At 36.4% G+C, this 23,922-nt stretch overlaps 1 protein-coding gene across 5 annotated transcripts in view; it reads right to left on the bottom strand.

Moving 5' to 3' along the window:
* Positions 1 to 23,922, bottom strand: part of COL12A1 (collagen type XII alpha 1 chain) — a 98,103-nt gene that overhangs the window by 54,675 nt on the left and 19,506 nt on the right. For 4 of the 5 annotated variants that reach the window (XM_084514906.1, XM_084514909.1, XM_084514908.1 and 1 more), the window contains exons 12-22: positions 21,724 to 21,996; positions 20,509 to 20,781; positions 9,809 to 10,078; positions 7,607 to 7,873; positions 6,169 to 6,361; positions 5,324 to 5,445; positions 2,494 to 2,643; positions 2,291 to 2,410; positions 1,523 to 1,687; positions 1,182 to 1,328; positions 459 to 598 (exon numbers count right to left, since the gene is read on the bottom strand). In XM_084514906.1, the coding sequence (XP_084371032.1) occupies positions 459 to 598; positions 1,182 to 1,328; positions 1,523 to 1,687; positions 2,291 to 2,410; positions 2,494 to 2,643; positions 5,324 to 5,445; positions 6,169 to 6,361; positions 7,607 to 7,873; positions 9,809 to 10,078; positions 20,509 to 20,781; positions 21,724 to 21,996 (2,120 nt within the window). The remainder of the gene's footprint in view (positions 1 to 458; positions 599 to 1,181; positions 1,329 to 1,522; positions 1,688 to 2,290; positions 2,411 to 2,493; positions 2,644 to 5,323; positions 5,446 to 6,168; positions 6,362 to 7,606; positions 7,874 to 9,808; positions 10,079 to 20,508; positions 20,782 to 21,723; positions 21,997 to 23,922) is intronic. The other variant, XM_084514910.1, reaches the window with a different exon arrangement.

Here is a 23,922-nt window from a genome sequence, read left to right as displayed (position 1 = left end):
CAAATTTGAGTTAAGATGATTTAAAAGCTACATTCAGAGATGGTACATTCAGAGTTCACTCTATCTTTTTTTTTTTTCTTTTAAAAAGAAAATGTATTAAAAGGACAGTGAGCTTACTTGTGAGTATGCTCAGAAAAATGTTACTATACACTTATTTAAACTGATATAGGATAATGGAATACGAACAGAAAGGAATTACTGGAAATATCAGTAAACTTTTTTTAATAAATACATTTTACTCCAGGATTAATAATTTTAAAACAACCAAAGCCATCTTTATGCTCCTATTTCTTTGTAGTTTTGTTTAGCATTTATTGAAATTCTCGACCTTGGAAGCATTTTTTATTTTTGTTATACTGTACAGACACTAATGAGCAAAATCTTTAGAACGATGTTACTGTAATGTGGAATTCCAATATTATTGTGGCCAATCTCAGAGATAAACATTCAGTACTAACCTGCTGAGGGGGACCTCCAGTGGTAGGGTAATATTCAACTCTGTATCTATCAACACTCTCAGGAGGTGGACTCCATCTCAGACGGAAAGAACGGGGTGTCACTTCTGAAATAACTAGGTTAGAGGGAGGTGGCAAATCACCTACAAGTGAAAAAAAGTTAAAAATATATTAATTTATCTTTTGTCATCAGGAATTGACAAAATGAAAATGTCAGATATTGACAATTGAAAACATAAACTAGAACAAGACAAAAAATACTTTAGAAAAAAAAAAAAAAAGGCAAAAAAAAAGACTCCAGTGTTTTCTTGGAGTACCATCAGCTACCATTACTGTTTTTCCATGCCAGGCTTTGCTTTTGAGCTGTCAGACATTAATACTTAAAAACGGTAGGGTTGCTATAATTTTCTTTATTGAATGAGAATCATCAAAGAACCTGCCACACTGAGCAAAAAGGTAACATGTTGAGAAACGTACTTCCTGACTCTGGGAAAAAAGGCAGGCATGTCCAGCCATGTCATGCTGTGTTAGGTATAACACAGTCATTGTTTAAAGGAAAGAAAGAATCCCTGCAGGGTAGTCCAGGTGGTCTGCACAACTTCCTCACACTAGCAGCTGAAAAAACAGCCCAGGGCTACGCAGTGTTCCCAGTAAGTAATAAAAAGGAATTAGCATCACAAGCACATAGATGGAAAAAGGATGAACTAGACTGAAAATGTGATGTACCTGGACCTTTCACACTGTTACACAGATTCGTGGTTACATCCTCAACAATGCTAGCCAGGAAGGAGAAATCTGCAACATTGTAAGCATGGATGTCATCTGGATCCGTTGCAATCTGCTTCAATTCATTTTCATCCGCATTTTTAATACCTTACAGAGAAGACATGAAAACAAAACTTGTTAGAAATGACAACTGTGAAACATAACACTATGAAAATAAGCCCTTAAACACACTCTTTGAATGTAAGTATCGTTTTAGGTACTTACATGTTTCCACTTCTCTACACATTTAGCAGAGGGGTGGGAGGAAATTGGCTCAGGTCACCTCTTCATGTAATACTTACCAATTGCATAAAGTTCCACTCCCTCATCTCTGAGTCTTCTTGAAGGGGTGACTACATCATCTTGTGATTTGCCATCAGTGATGAGAACACCAATTTTGCGAGCTCTGGGCCGTAAACCTGCATCTTGCCTGAAGTTGTTTTTTAAGATGAAATCCAAGGCCATTCCTAGCATGATACAAAGAGGACAACCATCACTATAAACTGTTTCAACACACAGTCATGATAAAGGCTAGCATTTCATCCTAGTGATTTCACTCTGAAAACATCATTCCACAATTTACCACTTCAAGAGGCACTCATTACCTAGTTGTGGTCTGTCATGTACGCTTAACAGCATCTGGCACTATTTCAGCCCTTTGAAGGTCTATAATCTCTTACCTCCTATGCATCACACTCCTATATGGTCCACTCTATCCTCCCTTCTGGGTCACCTTGCTTTAACGCCAACCCTGACATAGGTTGGCGTTACCTGCCAACCCTGACCTTTTCTTCTTCTCATATGCTCAACAATAACCCAAGCTCTTCATCACCCAAGATCTTCTTTCCTTCTCTCTTTCTCTAGATTTTCACTAAGAATACACTTCCATTTACACATACATGTGTCCACATATGTATGCATATACATAGGCCCTACTCTCTTCCAACCATACTGGAGTGCATTATAAGGCCCTTTCACCACGGATTAATTTGAGCCCCCTACACAATTCCACTCTCAGCTACTAGAATTCTTTTCATGGAGCTTAAGAAAATCCTAGTGGTGTGACATACCTGTTAGAGTATTGCCTCCTTTGTATGGTAAGTTGGCTACAGCCTCTAACAAAGCTTGTTTTGTTCGGTAAGCATTCAGATTCCATTCTGTCCTGGGATCTCCACTATACTGTGCAAGACCTGGAAAAAGCCATTATTACACAGTTATTATGTAGCTATGCAGCAACTATGCCTTATTTTCTCTCTGACATATGACAACTTACCAATTTGTACTTTGTCAGGACCAATATCAAAAACTTCAACGATACGAGCTATGAAGTTCCTGACCGTTTTAAAATTTGGCCGCCCAATACTCCATGAGCCATCCACCAGCAGCACGATATCAGCTTCTGCTCTGGTTCTACATTCTAAACCTGCCATGTCAACCAGAAAAATATAACCTTAGCATGATACGTTTCAACCAGAAAAATATAGCCTTAGCATGACAGCTTTCTTTCCCAATCCTCTTTTATATGACATATGTCATGAGTTAGTTTCCAAAATAGCTCTAGTTTTATTCACTGGCACTCTGTCAAGTATGACCTATTTGTGAACGTTACTCACACTAGTCACTAGTTCCATGGCAAAAGCTGTATAAATTTTTTTCATGTATGTTTCCTTTTAGAAATAAGTCTTCTAAAATGTCAGGGCCAGTACTCTTCCCTATTGTCATGTCAATATCTATTTTGGTCTTTAAAGATGGCTGATAACCATCTTTCAGAGATTTTGTAAACTACTTCAGAGGATTTCCAAAGGACTACTGAGCTAACCACTGACATGGCAGTGAACATTATCAGATTATCCAAAGTCACAGTATTTTGGTCTATTGTTCATGACTAAATTATTGCTCAATTTTCAACTATGTAGCAGTGGAATTAACAGAATATATAACAACCACTTTCATATAAATATAATTTCTGGTTTTTCAGGGACAAAAGACAGGTGGTACAGTAGATTGCACGTAGAGGAAAGAAAGGTCACAGTTTAGAAGATACACAAACATAAACACAGTTCAAGAAATAGAGAGGGGACAAAAACAAACATTTATATAAAGCTGCAATGTTCTGAAAATGTAAGAAGTTATTTCAGGTATCTTCAATTCACAAATTACAGAATGAAATATGCATCATATTGCTTTCATCACAAGGAAAATCACAAAATATTTATACAAAGCAGAAAGACACAATTTTATCCACAGCCATTTCAAAAAAAAAAAAAAAATCCTTGCTCTCTCTCTTTTCCTGTAGATTGTGTTACCAGCTGCAAATTTTCTGGCTTCCTGCCATCAGAGCTTCTGGTCTTTATATGGAAGAAATCCCATTGAGAAAAATCAGCCACACTCATCACAGTTGAAAGATATTGTGATTTCATATATGTTCCACATAATTGATCCAACACTGCAGACTCATGAATATAACTATTCCATGTACCTGGGGGTTAAAAGCATGATCCTCTTCTGCATAGAAAATATAGATCTAGTCTTTAGTCAGGACAATAAAATAAATTGGGAGTAGGGTTTAAGTAAAATTATGTTAGTTCAAAAACTTGCATGCATAACTTTAATATGGAAGTTAAGGTTAGCTTCTTGTACAACATAAAAGTTAAACTATTCTGACTTTTTTTTTTCTTCCAACTACCATAGTTCCCCACATGGAAAATTCTAGCAAAGGCACCTAGGGCAATTTTTTCCCCCATTAATAAATAATGTACTATTACATTTACAGTCCCAGATATAAAATTCATTTCTCACATTAACCATGACTCAAATCCATGCATTAGTAAAACTAAATAGCTTAAAGAATATAACACTCAAGACAGAAATGACAGCTGGCGTAATAAAAAATAACAAACCACTCTTGGTGTAATTATTTTTCTGCCAGACTTATTACAGCTTTACTTTAATGTCACTGATGGCCTGTTATGTAGTTTTTCGTAGTTTTACCCTCTTGCATTAGACATAGTGGGACAGCAATAACTTCAGAAGTTTCTAAAAACGTTGTCAATAAAAAGTGAGGGTAGTATTTTTTACACAGCCCAGTGTGGAAACAGGGCATTAAAGAGGTTAAGCAAGAAGAATATAGAGTCAATTATCAGAAGGTTTTTTTATATTGTTTTGTTTTGTTTTTAACTCTGAGATGCCTTTGCACTGAGGTTCTTTGTCCTCCTGAAATTGTCTTCTCTCTTATGGTTATAGAAATCTTAAAATGGCAGAGAAGTCTCACTTCTATGTGTATACTTGGCTACTAAAAAGCAACAGCCTGATGCAGACAAGCTCTTTATGATTTCCACGAAGGAGGAAACTCTGAAACTCTCTTTAGCCAGTATTAATTGCAAGTATACTGGCTGTAAGATTCAGTTAATATACAGAGGACCATTAACCACATCAAGGGAGCTGCTGTCATACCAATCGTAGAAACTTTGATTGGAATTTTTAGCTATGCAGGAAGAAATTCCCAAACAGATACTGGAAAACACTCAGCACTTGCATTTCTGTACTAACTCTCCTTCTATGGTAAAAGTGACTAAATAATGGCTATGTTGCATATAAACTTAAATAATGCACAGTAATATCCTGACATCCCCAGCTAACAGATCTTTGTCCATTATATGATCTTAGTCTTAAAAGGAAAAGTCACCATATAAGGACAAGCAAATGGCTAGAGATCTGCCTAAAATTCTTTGTTCTACTCCTGTGAACACCCCTGTAGATGAGCAATGATCTCTGTTCAAGAATTTGACCTTATATGATTTAACACAGATGTGGATGGCTTGAAAATATGATGCAGATGGCTTTCAGTAATCAGTAAAACATGGGTTGCCCGAGTTATCTTTTTTGTAAGATCATCTAAAGGGGGCAGAGGACTAGAAACATGAACTAGGGCATATTTAGTGGTCATTTCAAATGAGAGGTTATGTCATCAGACTAGGGAGTCTACTGAATCCTGCAAATAGATATTTATGTGCATTAGATAAATGATAAGGAATGCTGTGAAACTTTAAATCTCTTTTATCCAAAAGCCAAGACTGCATTTTGTTGAATACAATCATGTTTACCTCTAGATAAAAATGGCTCCGTAGTAGTATCTGAAAGGGTGGTCATCTCTTGTCCAACAAGTGGGTTGCTCTCTCCTCCTTCAAACATTCCAAAAACATTTACCTTATAGGTAGTTCCTGCCCTGCAATAGTTAAATAAATATACTGTAACTGAAGTCACTTGGCTAGCTAAATGTTGATACTTCACTTATGAAATCTTCACAGTTTTACTCCACAGAGAAGAATGTGTTAAAACATGAAGCACAGATACTAGTTCTTCCACAAGACAGTGAAGTTTTGACCTGAAGCTGGTTTTAGATTCTATACATAAATTTATAGTCTTCTTTGTTCAAGTAATTTAAGATTTTTAATGATCCCATTTTAAATACACATACAAGTTTATATGCATACTATTCATGACAGTGTAACAGATTTTGACATGAAGCCTACTTTATAAATTCTGGCTTCTTAGAAAATGAATCAAGAACTAAACTAGGCTTTTTTTTTTTAACATAAGGAACTTTTCAGAGAAACTTTAGAAATTCCTGCTGTCTTCTCCATTGTCCCATTAATACCATCATATGTGAAATGCAGAATACAACTTCTTGCCTCCTTCAGTTCCTATGAGAACACCAGCAGTCATGTGAATAACCTCAGAAATAGCCCTGCTAGGTTCTTCTCAAAGATTGCATCATCAGGTCATGATACTTTACTGACATAAATACTTCCTAATTTACAGTAGATTTTGCCAGGTATTACAATCCCTAATCATGGTTAAGCAAAGCCCCAAGCTGAAGTTATTTAAAAAAAAAAGAAAAAGAAATAAATTAAAAAAAAAAAAAAAGAGAGATTTTTATTATCCATACCTAAGTTCTTCCAAAACCACTGTGCTGTCATATGGTCCTACTATTAATTCTCCAAGATTCCTGTCATCTTCAGTTGGGTGGAAAGTTACTTTGTACCCCTTCACTCGCCCTGGGGCTGGCTCCCAGGTTACTCGGAAGCTGGACATAGTTGAATCAGAAGTCCTCAGATTTCGAGGTGGCTTAAAGGGAGAGGCTGCAAGAATGTAAGAAAAGGATTTAAATCAGGTCTGCTTAGGAAAAAAATGACAAATATGATTTTGTGTAAAAATGCATATGTAAATTCAGTATTAGTGTCAACCCTAAACTCTTTGTCCCTTTCTTTGACATAAAGACAAGTACCAAGATATGAAGGGTGAGATTCACTTCACCTAATTTTATCTATCTAAACAATAGACACACAGTCTACATTTATTGTCAAGGCTCCCTCTACAGTCAACATACTGAAGGATAGATAGCAATTTATGTCATCTATCTTAAATATCCATCTGATTTTACAGTGAATGTTGACCATGGATTAATCACTATCAATCTTTCTATTTATTACAGATTAAAACTATACAACCAGCTTAGATTAGCTTTCTCTCTTTTAAACAGCAAAGGGTAGGTGAGCCAGAGAATAAAGAATGGCATATCTCAGTGTAACTCTGCCCAACGAGGGCAGAAAGATCTCAGGAAAAAAAAAAAAAAAAAAAAAAAAAAAAAAAAAAATCTCTTTTGGTAACAGCTCTCTACCTACGGAAGCAGAAAACTGATTTTAAATCTCCTTGATTTGATCTGGAGAGCAAGAGACCATTTCCTTACAAAACAAAAGACCAGCATCAGACAAAAACTAAAGGCAGAGTAGAAAATTAGTTTTGTTTTGACCCCCATACATCCCCTCACCAGGAATTAAAGATATGAGAATTTCTGAGAGAGAAGACTGCTTGTCCAAAAGGCAGTGGTCTCTGAGGTCAGTCAGGCTTTCACTGAGGACTCTTCAGAGTCATCTGATGGCCATTTTAGGTTTTCCACAGAAAATATGATTACCAAAGAAGACAAATCTAAATAACAGGATGCAGGGTAGCTATTTAATCAATATCCAGAACAAAAATGCAAATAATAACAAAAAAATGACAGTGCCTGATTAAATAGTCTGTAGACAAATATTGTTTTCCTCACAAAACACCTTAACTTCTGGTGACCGTGTTTCAAAACAGTTCCAGTATTGTCAGAACATAAACCACATCTACATCCTCCGTGTAACAGCAGAAAGCTGTGTTCAGCTCTCATACAGAAATTTTCAACAAATCAAATTCTCTTCTCAACCTCTAACATTTTCTTCAATTTGGATATCAACTCATAATCTTAGCAGGCTCCACCACAGCTTTTCTATGTATCATGGTTACCAGTTTGCAGTAGAAAACTTTAATGATCAAACCCTGTAAAAGTATGCACATACCTGTTGTTCCTTCTGCTTTTCTTGATTTTCCTTGTCCAAAGTCATAAATTGGAACAACACTGAGGTCATATGTAGTTCGAGGCTTAAGTCTCTTCAACACTATGCTTGTGGCAGGAGCATTTACTCTTCCAAACATCTGCCTTCCTCCATTGCGTGGTCGGTAGTACACACGGTAAGACAAGACTTTCCCAGGTGAAGGCTGCCATGTAACTCTCATTGTATTCTCTGTCTCGTTGTCTACAGTCACAGTCCTGGCATTTGGTGACACTTTTCAGTGCAAAAATATGGGTAAATGTTTACTTTGTCACATAAAGATATGTTCAAATGCATGCCTACTAAATTAATTTAGCTTTTTTTTTTTTTTTTTTTTTCCTTAAAAATTACATTATTTCATTGGGGGAAGCACAGGTAAACCTCACAGAGCATTGTTACTTTCTTTCATGATTGTAATGAACTAAATAAACCTAAGTCCATTTTCCATTAAAGACCAAAAAAAAACAGAGCGATTACACGATTACAGACTAACTGGGAGTTTTATTTACTAGCACCTATTGGTAATCTGTTAAGTAATGGATTCAGGATGCTAAAGTGAAAGTTTTATATATATTATATATAATATACATATGATACATAATGTAATATATAATACATATATTATATATATCATAAATGAAATATATATATTATATATAGCCTTTTAATGAGTAAAATGATCTACAGACTTAACATTTTCTAAATTTTGGGTTTCCAGGTCTGATACAGTACTAGTAAATGCCTGTACTCCTGAGTGTTGGGCCCCATACAAATACTCATGAGTATTTGGAAAGTCACTGAACACTAAATATAGAACAGTATTAGTGCTGAAATAAGGACAAGGACTAATAAAGCATTCTCTCTACCGATTGCAGCACTCAGCTTTTAAGAGATATTTTCCAGACTGTTGAAATGTTACAAAAGATCTGAAATTAAATGAAAGGTATGCTGTTGTGAACCAGCATAAACCATCTAGGTTGTTGCAAAACAGAACCTCCTTTGCATGCCAGAATCCATGCCAAGTCATGGCAATCCATGTCAGTATTTCATCACACAGTCAGGTAGGCTTTGCAGGCTACAGTATCCTCTCCCAGACCAAAGAACTGAGAATTTCTAATTGTGTTTGCACTAGAAGGATGAAATGTTAGTTAGTCTCAGGTCTGGGTCTATTGATAGCCCTGGTAGCGAGTCACCAGTGTGCCCTGGCAGCCAGAAAGACCAACCATATCGCAGGGTGCATCAAAAAGACCATTGCTAGCCAGTCATGTGACTGTCCCACTCTGCTCTGTGCTGGTGTGGCCTCACCTCAAGTACTATGTGCAGTTTTGGGTACCATGGTATAAGAAAGATGTAAAACTGTTAGAGAGTGTCCAAAGGAGGGCCACAAAGATGATGAAGGGTCTGGAGGGCAAGAGATATGAGGAGTGGATGAGGTCCCTTGGTTTGTTCAGCCCAGAGCAGAGGAAGCTGAGGGGAAGCCTCATGGTGGCCTGCAGCTCCCTCATGAGGGGAGCAGAGGGGCAGGCGCTGAGCTCTGCTCTCTGAGACAGCAACAGGACCCGAGGGAACGGCATGGAGCTGGGACAGGGGAGGGTCAGGCTGGGGGTTAGGGAAAGGTTCTGCACCCAGAGGGTGGTCAGGCACTGGGACAGGCTCCTTAGGGTAGTGGTCACGGCACTGAGGCTGCCAGAGTTCAAGTTGTTGTTTTCAAGAAGAGTTTACATGACAAGGTTTTGGTAGCAGGACACTGCAAGAGCTTCAGTTTGAAGATTGTAAAGATTTAAATGGGAAATAAGTTGGAATGGAAATTGACTGATTCTGTGGGAATTTACTGTCTTCCATCCTTATTCTATCTACATCACTTATTCTAGCAGATTTCCAGCAGTCACACAAAGAACCCATGAAAGACTGGATTCAGAGTAATTTTCACAAAAATCACATCTCAAATTGGAGGTAATTCTCACTGAATCAAACCCCACATGACATAGAAAAGACTTACATTTTTAATGGTCAAAGAAAAAGCTAGAATTGATTGATTCGAGATGAGACTTTGGTTTAAGGGACTTTTCAGAAAGTAAAGGTGAAGAAAAATAAGGTCAATTTTCTTTAAAACATAATTTTGTCAAGAACTGAATATTACAAATGGTGGTAATGCCATAGTACACTCACCATCAGTAAAAGCCTCTCCTTCTACAGGGTCTCCTTCTCCACTGCTGTAGGTTGCATATACTGAAATCCTGTATTTAGTCTCTGGCTCCAAGCCATCCAGCACTGCATCCACTGTATTTCCAGGGACTCTCTTCTCTCCCATTGTATCATCATAAAGTGATTTCCATACTATCCTATAGTTATTAACTGCCCCTGGAGCTGGTGTCCATGATAACCCAACAGTAGTGTCAGTTATGTCTGTGGTAACCAAATTACGAGGTGAACCACGTTCTGCAAGAAAGAAAAAAACAAATTGTCACTGAAATACAAAGAGCGTGCTAACTAATAAGTTAGCAAAGTACAAATGGAAAATTAAAATGATCATAAAAGCAGAATCAAAATTTTGGCCTGTCAATACTAGTTTAAATAACATATACATGTATGTGTAGTTCCAAGAGAAAACTGATTGCTTTATTCAACAAAATGTTGAAAGCTAACTTTAAGCTATGAATAACCTATCCCATACTGTACAAGATCCTTAGCAGTTATGCTTTAAAATTTGCAAAATAAAAATGATATTAAGCAAAGTATCAGAATGAAACCAATGCTTAAATGTGCTGCAGCTCATTTGCATAGGTTTTAACTCACAACTAAATATTTTTCCTTCATTTGTTCATCTTCACCCTCATATGTGCAATTTTTTTCTGAGGGGTAAATAAAGAAGACTTTAACCTGAGTGAAATAGTCCATTCAAATTCTCTGACAACTTCGTTTATTTGTTTAATATTACTATTCTTATCTCCTTGAGTACTGCTTACTGCTTACTTAATCTACCTGCTATTTCATTTTGTCTGTTTACAACTAATTTGCAGTGTGTTTCCGTCATACAGCAGTTACAGCAGAAAACAATCTTATCTCTCCACTTGTAAGACTTGTACCTTCTTTCTGACTATAGTTTGTTCCAGCCAGCCTGGAATGAAGGAAACAGCTCGTTAGTATGTGAAATCCAGTTGTCAGCTGGATGAGTGAGCCTCACCTAACACACCAGAGTAATTCCACTGCTTAAAAATGGAGCTCGTTGGTCTGAAGTGGTGCAGTAAAAGGAGTGCCTCTGTTTAATGTTTAACATACATTTATAACATATGTTCAATTTTCCTATTGCAGTGGCTGGCTTTTGAGGCAGGAAAAGAGCACTGACTGGTTTTAATGCAATGGCCTCACTGTAGCAAAATCTGCAAAAGGGATCTACAAAACCAGATGTACAAAAACAGATCCATATACACACAGAAGCATTTGGTTCTTCAACGTATATTCTCAATGGCCTATCTCACTGTACAGGACATTTCTGAGACTGATTACTAATAGGACTTAAAAGCTTGAGGTGGCCTTATGGCATCATGGCTAAGTTTCACCTGCACTGATAAAAATATATTCGTATATTATACTACAGCAACCACAGGACCAGATTCAAAATTCTTTGAACACAGAGAAATTTAATACTTATCCAATTTCCACTGTCTGAGCTCATCACAAACCCAGACCTCACTTTTCAGAAGCATGAAGCAGTTTCAGTCCAAGACAGAGCAGCAAGTTGCTCACAGTCATAAACTGCATTTTCAGTTTTCATACTCATTTGTCTTTCAATTCTACTGCAAATCTGCAATGCTTCCAAACATAATACCACTGGAACAAACAGGGTTACCTGCAGAAAGGCTTCATTTTGGAATTATCTCGTTGCCAGCACAACCTCATTAAAACTGAGCTAGTGAATCCCACTTGGCTTAATGATAAAATAGAAACTAATATCAATGTATCTGCAAGCAAAGCTGATAAGAATCACCAACTTCACAGATTACAGAATCAGAGGGTACCACTCCAACCACCTAGCTGACTCTATCAAACATAGCTAACAGAGCATGTTAAATAACTCCTTTGTGCTGTAGGTTTTTTTTTTTTGCAGTTCTAATTCACAATCTTGGGACATCCCATCATGTTTTTCTGAAGGCAATTCTTTTTCCATCCTAACCCTGCATTACTTCTTACAATTTTACTCTTCAAATCAGTTTTTAGCTTCACAATGTAAGTCACCACAATTTATGGCATCTTCTCTTCAAAAACAGGTTAAGATATGGGAGTTTAGCTAAAGTTCAATTGTTTACCAGTTCACAAAAATAGTAGGTGCATATAGTGAAAAAGTTACAGTGAGAAGACCCAACTCAGTTCATGCTTCATGCAGTCTCACTGAATTCAGTGACTGCATTAAATAAAAGCCAGGGCAGAATCTAAACCCCAAAGACCAATTTTCCTGGAAGCCTGAAAAAGGATTTGCCTTCAAAAGTAAATTACACCAATTTTTCTGTCTGCTCTTAAGCTTCTACTCCCAAATTTTGGCTTTTTCATACAATAAAAAAAAATATTAAGGCAATCCAAATGGAAAAAATATGGAAAACTTAACTTGATAGAATGCACAGATGTCTCACAATAAAAACCTTTCTTTCCATATTTTAATGTAATATAAATATACAAGTCACTTTATTTTGGCTACTTTAAAACATGGCTTTGCCACAACATGATTTCAGTATTAAAGTATCTGCTACCACAGCACAATTTTTTGCAAGTCTACTCTTGGACACTACGGTTAATGATATACGTTGGAAACACTGCAAACATAACTGTATATTTAAAACTGTTATTGATTAAGTCATTATTGAGGTCATTAAATAACGGAGGAAAATAATTTGTTTGGAATGGACTGTAATGAACACCAGTTCATTACAGTCCATTATTACTGTAATATGTTACTTCTGAAAAAAAATATATCCTTTGGAACTAAAAGTCTTTTTTATAAGGCAAGGTAAGAGAGGGAAAGGGACTGGGATTCCTACCAAACCACTAGACCTAAATGGAAAATTCTGACTTCAAATAGTTGGAAACTGCTGACAAGACAACTTACCTACTAAGGGAAATTGGACTTTTTATGTGTTACACTGCAACTGAGAACATTTCTTTAACATAACACACTAACTTGATTTGCACCTCATGTGTGAGGTGGAAGTTCACCGACAGCTTATTTTCTGTTTCACTAGAATCTCTCACAAGTGCTTTTGTATGAGGAGAGCAGCTGTGTTTGAGATGCAGTCCAACTGTAAGTCTGAAATTATTAGGATTCCATCAGGTATTATCTAAGCTACTACACTCAGAGTCAAGAAACATATTTACACTCCACAATAACAGTAGCATTATTTAGTGACCAGCAAACATACAAGTAGATCTATGAGACATTTTTCCTTCAGAATGAAACAAAGTACATTGCTTATATTATATATATATATATAATAATAATATATTGTAATAGTGAAGCAGTCATTCTGTTCTTTGGTTCACATGTTCAGAAATGCTTGTTGTACATCTGCTTCTCACCTGCTTGTTTAAGCAGGATGGATAAGGAGAGTGGAAAGACACTGCGAAGTGGTAGAAGGAAAAGTGCTGGCTGGCAGGATCTCAGGCGGTTAACATTCAAATGACTCCTTCTTTTTCCTGACTGGAACTGGAAGCTAAAATGTGCCTTAATTTCATATAGCCCCCATGTCATCAGTATGTGAGGAAGCAGCTGTTTTTAAAAATGATTCCCTAACACACATTCAGTCCTATGATGCTCGGGAGTACCAAACAGTACACAGTGTTTAAGCCACAGTGAGTACACAGGGAAACAAAACACTTGCACACACAATTCAAACCCTTGATGACCAAGGAAGCAAGCTAGTCACCTGTTTTAGCCATCCAGATTCTCCACAGCAGTCCTTAGCTCAGAACTGCAATCTGTTTGTAGTACCTGTCCATCCCTACTGTCTCTCCATGCAGACACAGTCTCAGAAACTAATTTGGTAACTCAGACAGTCTTACACCCAGCTCTGGACTTTTGCAATGTCCAGTTTCCATATTAAGTTTTTCCACTATAGTATGCCAGAGACAAAATACAATATTAAAGTTGTTTCCCTGTGTCTACTTGGCTTGCTTCCCACAGTTCTCAGGCAATTGCTGTTGTCATTGAACACAAGACTATGTGAATCAGCTAAAATTTAAATGCTGACATTCATAAAAATCAAATGGCTTTATTCAAATTGCCTTTATCCTCAGAAACATTTACACAGCTCCAGTTGATTTCAGTGGGAGCTGTACATGCAGTTTGGGTCAAGTTTAAACAATTTTCTATACATGTTCTTAAGACCAACTTTCAAAATTAACCTGCAGTGATAAATTTCATGCAAAGCCATGTTTAATAGAAGTTAAACAGAGAATTGGTCTATGCCAGCATCCTAAAAAAAAAAAAAAAAAAAAATCAGAATCAGCTAAATAAATGATCCTTCTCTTGCAGAGGCATATACCAAACCTTTATGGTTTGAGTCCTGCCTTGTTTCCAATGGCATACACCAAGAGTATCCCATTTAGTCAGTAGGCTAGGGCACTGCAGCAGAGGACCCAAGTGTACACATCAGATGTGATGGTGGCAGAATCTTTTCAGGTTGACTCCAGAGGTCAAATTCTCCTCAGCACTGGAGGAGACAACCACTTCTATCAACTGGTATTCTTCTTTGAAAACTGAAAAGTAGTTGGTTACTCCTGGATACCAGCCCTCAAGCACGCTGCCTATGTGAGAGGGGATGTGCAAACGTTGTGGAAGTCCTGAAGGACTTGCTACACAAAAGAAATTCTCACTTGACCCTGTTAGAGCAAGTGTCTTGTGCTAGTGGGAATGAAAAAAAAAGGTTGAGAATGAAAACCAGGAGGGTTCTGACTCAAAAGACAGAGACTCTGCTAGAGAACTCCTGAGTCCCCCACTGTAGGATAAGGCCAGCAGGAAGTCATAGTCCTTTAATATATTACCCATTTGTTCCAACAGTTAATCAGTTAACGCCACTCTCAACTGTCTAGAAACACCTTTTTGTTTGCTTTTGGGGGTGCAGGTCATTTTTGTTTGGTGGTGGTGGTGGTTTTGTGTTTTCTGATATATATTTAATTTGCTATGTAAAACTAAAATAATTTTCCAAATGTCAATTTTATCAAATGACAATTTCAAATGTCAGACTCAAAAATCTCGGAATGTATAATTTTAAGAAATGCATGAAACAGCATTAAATCTCCTGGAAACACTGAGTCCTTGTTTCTGTCAGGATGAAAGAAGCACTAAACAGTTTGAGCATTACGTAAAGTTCCTATGATATGCTAAAAACCTCATTGTAAGAAAATGTCACTTGAATTTGTACTATTCTGCCTGTAGGAGGTCATTCATTTCTAAAGCATTCTTGTGTTACCATAGAAACAGCAAAAATAAATCATTTATTTACCAAAGAACTACTATTCATTTTATTATCAAAATAAAAGGATTCCTCTACCAAAATCCTCAGACCTAGGCTTTAATAAATATGTACAGCAGAAAATAACTTAAAACTACAAAGTGTAATGACAAATTTTTTCTTTAATACAGTGAGTGGAGCCTAATTCTCATAGCACAAACACCCACTCCTAGAACAGGATGGCAGGATTGGGCCCTACATCACTCACACATAAAGATTCCAAAGGGGAATGGACCGTGACATAAATCTCTATGAAATTTATCATCTAGTTATAATAAACTACACCGTGTGCTTTTTATTCTAAAATGTACAAATGTAAGAAGTAAAATGCATTGACATGCTAATGTAGACTAGCAATCTCATTTCTTTTAAAAGACCTACAGCCATTTACACCAAAACCATTTCTAGACTATAAACTTTACTAATATAAGTGAAAACATTTTGAAATATCTGACCACTGAACTTTTTTTCTGAAAAAAAAAAAAAAAAAAAAAAAAAAGGTTTATTTGCTAATTGTCTCTGAAATTTGTGTTTAAAATGCTCCAGACTTTTCTGATCCATTTCTGCTTAGGGTCAGTAACTGAAATATTCTTAAAGCTGTTCTGAAAAATATGTAACAGCCAGCAAGAGGGCACTCGTATAATATTTCAGCAGCTTTTCAGACATTCATTATCTTTAAACATTTCTGTGCAGATTGCCTAATGTATTTGTTTTTCTTTAAAATAACTGCAAATTATGAAAGCTAATCTATTTAGCAGTTAATGTACAGTATGTTCTTTTCATCTGACAGCAAACCTTTGGGCAGAAAATGAAATTCTTGTCAGACTTGCAACTACCTCTTCTAGAAAAAAAAAATAAAAAAAATAGGCAGATTAGAAAAACAGTAGCCCTCACAAAATGCTCACTGACTGTTGCATTGACACTCACCACCCTCACCCGGTTTATAATTGCATTTTATTTTTGGTGTAAGATGATTTGAGTAAGATCTTATGACCAAACAAAAATTGAAAACCAAATGGGTTGTTTTGGGTGTTTAGGAATGGGGGGGGGACTTTTCCCTAAGGGTTTCCTGTCAGAATTTCTTGCTTGTTCTTAAATCTTTACCAAGTACCATCAAATATAATGATTAGTGCTAATCTGTTTAGTTACTCCAGTTGTCACAAGCCTTGCTTCATCAAATGGCAAACACCAGCCTGCACTGGTTAAATTTATTTTAGCAGTATTAATGTCTTTGTGTGAGATGGGGGGGGAAAATCACAGCCAACAAAATGTGTCTGAGGAAAAAATTTCCATGCCACCCTTATAGAAGGGCTCCAACCAAAGCTGTCTAGTGATAGATCACCATGCACTTTTGAAAGAGAGAGTATGAAAGTGGAGAGTTTTCTACAGCACATATTTTGCACATGCAGTTATGTTTAATGCAGTATGAAATATAAAGCTCCAGAATTTTCACCTCTGGATGGTATTTCATAACTGGAGACAAAATGATCCAGTGAGTGAAAGAGCAGGGCACCAAAAATTTCCTAAAATCTGGATTACTGAAGGAAAACACACAGTTTCTTTCCTTCAACAGAGGTGAAAAAATATTATTTACTATTCCTATTACACAAAGGCAAAGAAGAAGTAAACTCATGCTCTCTGAATACCTGTACGGTACAGAACATTTAGTTATGATTAATTATTTGCTAAACTGTCTACACTGTCTGTGAATGGTTCGCAACACTCAGCTCCTCTGGGATGTGTTTGTCTCTGGGATGGACCAGATAGCTATGCAAACCATTTATAGAGGAGAATATCTACAGTTACTTGGGGGAGTATATGCCCTCTTTGTTTTATGTGGAGAAACAGTAAGGGCATGCACATACTTGGAAAAAAAAATGAAAAATTAAAAGATGATTACTGGGTTTGTGTGGAAGGATTTTTTGAGTATCCTGAAGCAAAACCACCTAAAAACACTGACAAACTGCTGGGTAGGACAAAGCAGAGGTGGAATTACATTGACTGTTCCAAACACTTTGGTGATAGCATATGTAACTGAAGGACTTTCACCTGAATGCCTAGACATGTTTCTGCAAATCATGTTACAGCACTTTAAAAAATTACCAGCCATAAGGGCCAGTTTTTCTCTGCTGAATGCTACTCTTGCAACTGAGATAAAATAACTGCCGTGTGAGTTCTCCTACTACATGCAAAGTAAATCATTACTGAAGGCAGTAAGAATGTTTGTCTACACCCTTAGTCACAGGGGACCATTTAGTGATTCAGTAAAATTCCATAAACATCTGAGAGTTTGGATTTTTCATTTCCTGACACTTGACTATACAATAGCTGGAGAAGCTACTGTATCCTCAGTTCCTCCTTTATCACTTTGCTACTAGAGCTGAAATTATTACACCCAAACTTACTTCTCTTCAGATTACATATCAATACCAGAATCTCACAACTGTTCTAGTATGAGAGGCAATCTCAGCCCTAGCTCTTGATTTGTTGATGAACTGAAGCGGCCAGCAAATGTGGCATCACTGACTGAATGGCTTTGGTGAGAAGCCATATGGCAAAGACATTAAGTAAGCCCCACTGGGATTCCTGATACAGGAAAATGCTTAAGTACTCAGTACTTCAGTGCTGTTGGCAATCAAAAACACTCACTGCACTATTTTGTTTCTCAGACACTATGGCTCATGGAAAAACCAACTGAAATACTAAACACTTTTTTATGCTTCCTTTCACAGCTTTTTTGTCATTACTGTTGATAAGTTTATTTCTCCAGGAGTTAAGATCTGTCCCATTCCAAGCCTGTCAGACAAGTTATTTCAACTAATGATTAGTCAAGTACTCACTTCACTGACCTGAATAACTTTTCAACAGAGTCCCACCATGTTTGTATTGACTTTACAGGCAACATGACTTCTTTTTTCAGCTAAATTTCTATACTAGGGTTTAAACTTTGAATGTTATCTTTTGGTTACCAAAATTGCAGTCCTTTCATTCTTAGTTGCCTGTTTTTCTTCACAAGCTTTGTCTTTTCATCCTTTTATGAGGTAAGACAGTACTATACATTGAAACATTGTCCTATAAGCACTTTAACAGTGCCTACTTTCGTACCATTTATTTGTCAGTCTTTCAAAATATCTATTAACTATGTCCAAAGAGTTTCGGCCTAATTCAAATATTTTTAATATTCCTTGAAACTGCAGATATGCTGCAAAAATAAACTTGTATTCTGTTCTTTACCTTTGATCACTCAGTAATTACAGACAACTGCATATGCTCTTACTAACAATTTAGATAACTAAGGAATATTTAATAGACAGCTTTAATACAAAAAGTAACATTTTCTGGAGTGCGCTGTGATAGGGTTTTCAAATCTAGCTGAATTGTCAAAGAATATGTCATGCCTATCTAAATGGTAAACATAATTTTTAGTTTGTTTTTCTCCCAGATGAGAAACTGAATAGAAATTCAGTTAAGTTGTATCAAGGATGCTAATGTATTCGTATTTATTACAAGACTAAAACTATCACATAATTTTTGACACAAGGTTTTAACCATCTGCTTAGAGTAAAAACTTTTATAGGAAGGCCTCTGTGTCCCTCTAGGTGCAACATCCGTTTTAAACTCCATCTGATTGCATAAAAAAAAAAAAAAAAAAAAAAAAAAGAAACAGTCCTGAACTATAATCAATTATTCTTTCAACTTCTTTGACTTTTTAACCAGTTTTCAGATTGTTTTTCTTCCTATCAACAATTTATCATAGCATTCTGCAGGAAGTCCAAATGAGAATCCAAGCCCTCCTGCATGAGGGAGTACTGAAAGGACAAGACAATCTCTGCCTGTGACTGAATTCTGTTTTTCTAATGACTCTGTCTTTTCAATTCTACTGCTTACAGCTCTCTTGTTTTTCTAATGCATTTTAACTGAAGCTTTAGGCAATGCTTTAAAAGACTTCCCTATTGTTCAAGCTTTATGACAGAGTAAAAAGCTAGGTTTATCTCATGAACTCAAAACGCACCTGATATCTCAAGAGCTCCACATTAAAAAAGAGGTTTGGCCAGGCAGTGAAAGCCAAGGGAGTTTCAGCATGAATTGCAAGGTGCCTCATACACTAAGACAGAGTGAAGTCATCACAGAAAGTAGGGGCATTGGATTGTTGTCTGAGACATAGGTAGTGGCAGTGGGGAGCTGGAGCCTAATTCTCGGATCCTCCTTCTATAGTCAGTAGACAGAGAAATACTACTTTGAAGGAAAAACAAGATCTTAGATGGACTACCTGTCTTCTGGACATATCTTCCTTTCTTCATTAATCACAGAAGAATCCTAGAGAGTTTATGCTGCAAACTTCAGCATTTAAATCAGTGCCTAAACTTTACTGGGATGAAATCATCCCATTAGCAAATTATTGGAACTGATTTTTTTATGGTTTCCTATTTAAATCAGGTTTCCTGGTTTGTTCTTTACTCTATGACATAAACAAAAAGTTAAACTGACGGGGAAAATGAAAGCCAAGTACATCCTTACTATAACTCCATTAGTGTCAATGGAGGAGTTTTAATTCCACGTAATTCATCTGTAAGATGTTTTCAAGTACTATCCCTACAGAGCTGAAATGCCAGGCCTTAGCAATACATACCTGGACAGCAAAGAGCACAGTCACACTTCCTTTCATGGCCTAGGAGGCAGCCTTCCCTATCCCCTGACAATTAACAGATGACACTGAGAATGCTCACAGGGAACAAGTCTGGGAAATTCTCCACTCAAAGGCAGAACGAGAGCGGTCCGCCCTCCTTATAAGTCTCTGGCTCTGCCTTACCAGCACCCTGTTAATGATCAGCCCTGGGTTCTTACACCTATAGTTAAAAGCAGGATATGTTTCATTATTCCTATACCGAGTCCAGATGTTGCTTATTTAATAATAATAATAATAAAAATAATAATAATAATAAACTCCCTGAACATCTTTCAGTCACAGTACAGATGAAACCCTGCAGATTTTCAAATGGATGAGATATTTTAATCCTATTGATTAATCCCATTACATTAATAACAATCTGCCACTAAAACTACTCAAAAGTTGAGTTATAAGGCAGAATATCTCAGAGGCTGGTGGAGAAGAACACTGCTTCTGGCAATACGTTTTTCCAAGAGACCACAACCAGTGACTATACCCCGTTGTTTTCTCCAGTGGACAGTAGGTTTGGATAAACCCTGTAACATAGGAGAATGTCTTTATGCCTACTTTTCATTCACTTATCTACTTCTGTAGATATCTCAGGAAGACGGTATGTTTTAAGACAACTTAAGCAGCAACCATATAAATAAATGAATGACTGTGCAGAAACAAACAAAAAAATAAAATAAAATAATTACCTTCAAGTGTTTCTCCCTCTCCAGAAAGGGCTTCTCCTGCTCCAGAGGCATACAAGGCAGACACAGTCAATGCATACCTAGTGGCTTCATCTAAGCCTTTCAGCACTTTAGAGGTAGTATCGCCTTTCACAGTCAATTCCTTAGTTTCGCCTCCTGCAACTGGTGTGTACGTTATAAAGTACTGCTGCACTTTTCCAGGAGCAGCACTCCAAGACAGCTTCATTGTTGATGTTGTAGCATCAGAAACTCGCAGATTTCTTGGAATTCCTCGGACTGCACAAAAGATATTGAAAACAAGTTGAAGCAAGATTCATTCCTTGGTTTATTTTCTGAGTCACTTTAACATGGGATTTAATGTTGAAAATACAATTCTTGAATAGCCTGAACTAGCACTAATGTAGTATAAGTTTACTGTAACCAGGATTGTACAATTCCATTCCCACCTTCCTTATGCAAAAATGCCCAATAAAGTCATTTCGCTCCCTTTTTTTTTTTTTTTTTTCCTACTAAAACTACAGGCTCTATCCTGGAACACTTACATATATTAGCACCTGAATATAAGCTCACACCAAGATCCATCAAAAATCAAGCCAAAGACCGGTAATGAGATGTCAAATTAACAATTTAAGGCTTCCTTCTGAGTTATTTTTGATGTTAGTTATTTTTGGTGTTTAATAAACTTAAAATCTCAATTAAGTTTCACTGATGACCAAGGCATTCATAATGTGTCTATACTCTTTGGATTTAGTTTAATAAGGCATGATACCCATTACAGAATCATACAGTTTATGTCTAAGCCAACATTAGGGCTACAGTGATAACTAATAAATCAAATGCTTCATTCTTTCCTTGCTTTCCATTCAGAAGCACAAACTGGGCCTGAACTTGCTGAAAAGAAACATAACTTATATCATTGGCAATGGGAAGAAGAATCATAAGGACAATTAAACATACAGGTAGATTCTTCACCCAAGTTTCCTTGGCATATTTGATGCCGGAGGATCCATATTTTATGTTTCAAAAAGAAATATAAGAGTTTTGATAAATTATATTGTTTTAGATTACTTCTCAATGAGGTTTGAATAATTTTATAATTCTTTGTTCATCTGGAATAATACATATGCCCAATATGGGTTATTCTCTTTTCAGTGTGAATATGTCAACATGCACAGAATTTTTCTCAAATATACTACATTCATAGCATCGATCACATACCTTCATCAGTTTTTGCATATCCATTCAGAGCATTCCCAGGCCCAGACTGATACTCAGCAATAACTGACACTTCGTATCTTGTATCTTGAATCAAGTTCTGTAGAGTAGTTGATCTTTCATTTGCTGAGACAGTCACTTGTCTCCTTTCTCCTCCAGTAAATGGTCTATATACAAGCCTGTACCGTAGAACATTTCCTGGAGCTGGAGTCCAGCCAACCATAAAGCTATCAGTAGTTTCATCTGTTATCCTTAAGTTTCGAGGAGCACCTTTAACTACAAAAAAATATACACGTATAATTTGTAAATATTTGTTTTTGATCAAGCAGTCCATGAAGTGAAACCATTTCAACCATTTTATTAGCTCATCCTGTTTATCAAAATAACAGCTTACATTGTCATTCCATCCATTTTAAGGTGATCCATTTTAAATGATTAGTCATTTAAATGACTAATACAAACTATTAGTCATTTCTGAAAATTTAAGGCCAGAGTTACAATCAGCAGTGCAGTAGAGTTGTCTCCAAAAGTGCATGAATCCCAGTTTATACAACCACTTCTGAAACTCAAGACAGTCTGACTATGTTTAGCAGTGACAGCAGAACTTTAATATCTAAGGGACCTTGGGGCACACTGTGGGAAATTTCTTAACAACAAATTGTAGAGATTTCACTGCTGTGGCTATTTGCTTCTGTACCACCTCCATTTACAGATAATTATCAGATACATCAGAGTACACACAGGCAGCTCTCCTATTTTAAAGAAATATCCAAAGTAAATGTAACAGGAAAAAAAATCAAACACCAAAATAATTCCACTCCTTTAAGATAAATGTTCACCAAAAAATAATACATTCAATGAAATGTGAGTTACATCTACTGTTAAAAAAAAAAAAATCTGAATGAAGTCACAACCTCAAAGACAGGAAATAGTTTGTTATCCCAGAATAATAAAAAAAAAAAAACATGGTAGACTATTTAACTAGTCCTTGAAAAAAGATATGTCTATAACTCATGTCATTTCATATGAACCATTTCATGAGTGAGTGCACCAAAGCACAACTTGACTATTACAACTGACATTAAAATATAATGTACTGCAAGTTGTCTAGCAGTATTTAGCACTGTAATTAAAAAAAAAAAAAAATGTTTTTATTGTTTCAAATGATTTGTTTTCATTTCATTTCATTTAGATTTACTATCTAAAGTATTATTCAACTGGAACATGATGTGCCAAAAGTGTTGTTCTTCACTGTTCAAATACAGGCGTGTTAATAGTGGAGCAATTAATAACCCTAGTTTTAGAGAGAAGAATTTGTTTTCTACTGATCTGAAACACAATACACAATTTGAAATTCTTTAAAAGGCTGGAACAAAAGTTCGTTGTCAAGAGGGCTGTCTAGCTCAAATTGCTACCCAGATCTGCATGAAGAGCTGCTGAAATTTACATGATATAGAACTCAGTCTTCTCAGACATGTTAAGATTTCTTCCTATTAAAATGCTGGCAATTATTTAAGGCAGTATCAATCACAACATGGGAACACTGTTTATTTTTATTAGAGCTATTCCTTCTCTGTCCCTTACATTCACAAGCCACATGTTCTATCAGACTAGGATTTGTCTTGGAAAAGGAAAGTTATGTGTGGCAAAAACATTCTGACTGGTACAGTCATGGAAATATGCACACCAACAGTGAAGCTTGTATCTTCCAAACTTGCCATCCAAACTAAGCAATTCTATAAAAGTGTATTTCTATGAATCCTAAAAGGAAAGTGCAATTAACAAATTTCCATGCTGTTTCATTGCTCCCTTGGAATCACTTACATCATCAAAGGTCACTAATGACAGCATGGAAAAACAAAGCAGAGCGGATCAATATTAAAGACAAAAGCCTGGTTTAGACTAGACTGAGTATCCAACTACTGGAAAAGAAAATCAAAATTACTGTGATCCTTCTCCTTCAAATTAGTGGAAATGCATCTTGGCAACTCTGCCAAGAAAAAAAGGATAGCTACCATGTTGAAATTTACAGTCATTGATCACATAAAGTCACACTGACATCAATGGAAGTTTTGAATCAGTAAGAATTACTGGATCAGATCCATGAAGTTCTGATGGAAAACAGCTGACCTAATTTCAGCCCCCTTTAATTCTATGGCATATGAAATAGAACTTCTGTGAGTGCAAGTTAAAGATGTAGAG

The sequence above is a fragment of the Aythya ferina genome, assembly GCF_964211825.1.
Source record: "Aythya ferina genome assembly, chromosome: 3".
In the NCBI taxonomy this organism is placed as follows: Eukaryota; Metazoa; Chordata; class Aves; order Anseriformes; family Anatidae; genus Aythya; species Aythya ferina.
Note: the sequence above shows the minus strand (reverse complement) of the source record. Positions and strands in the feature narration are given on the sequence as shown.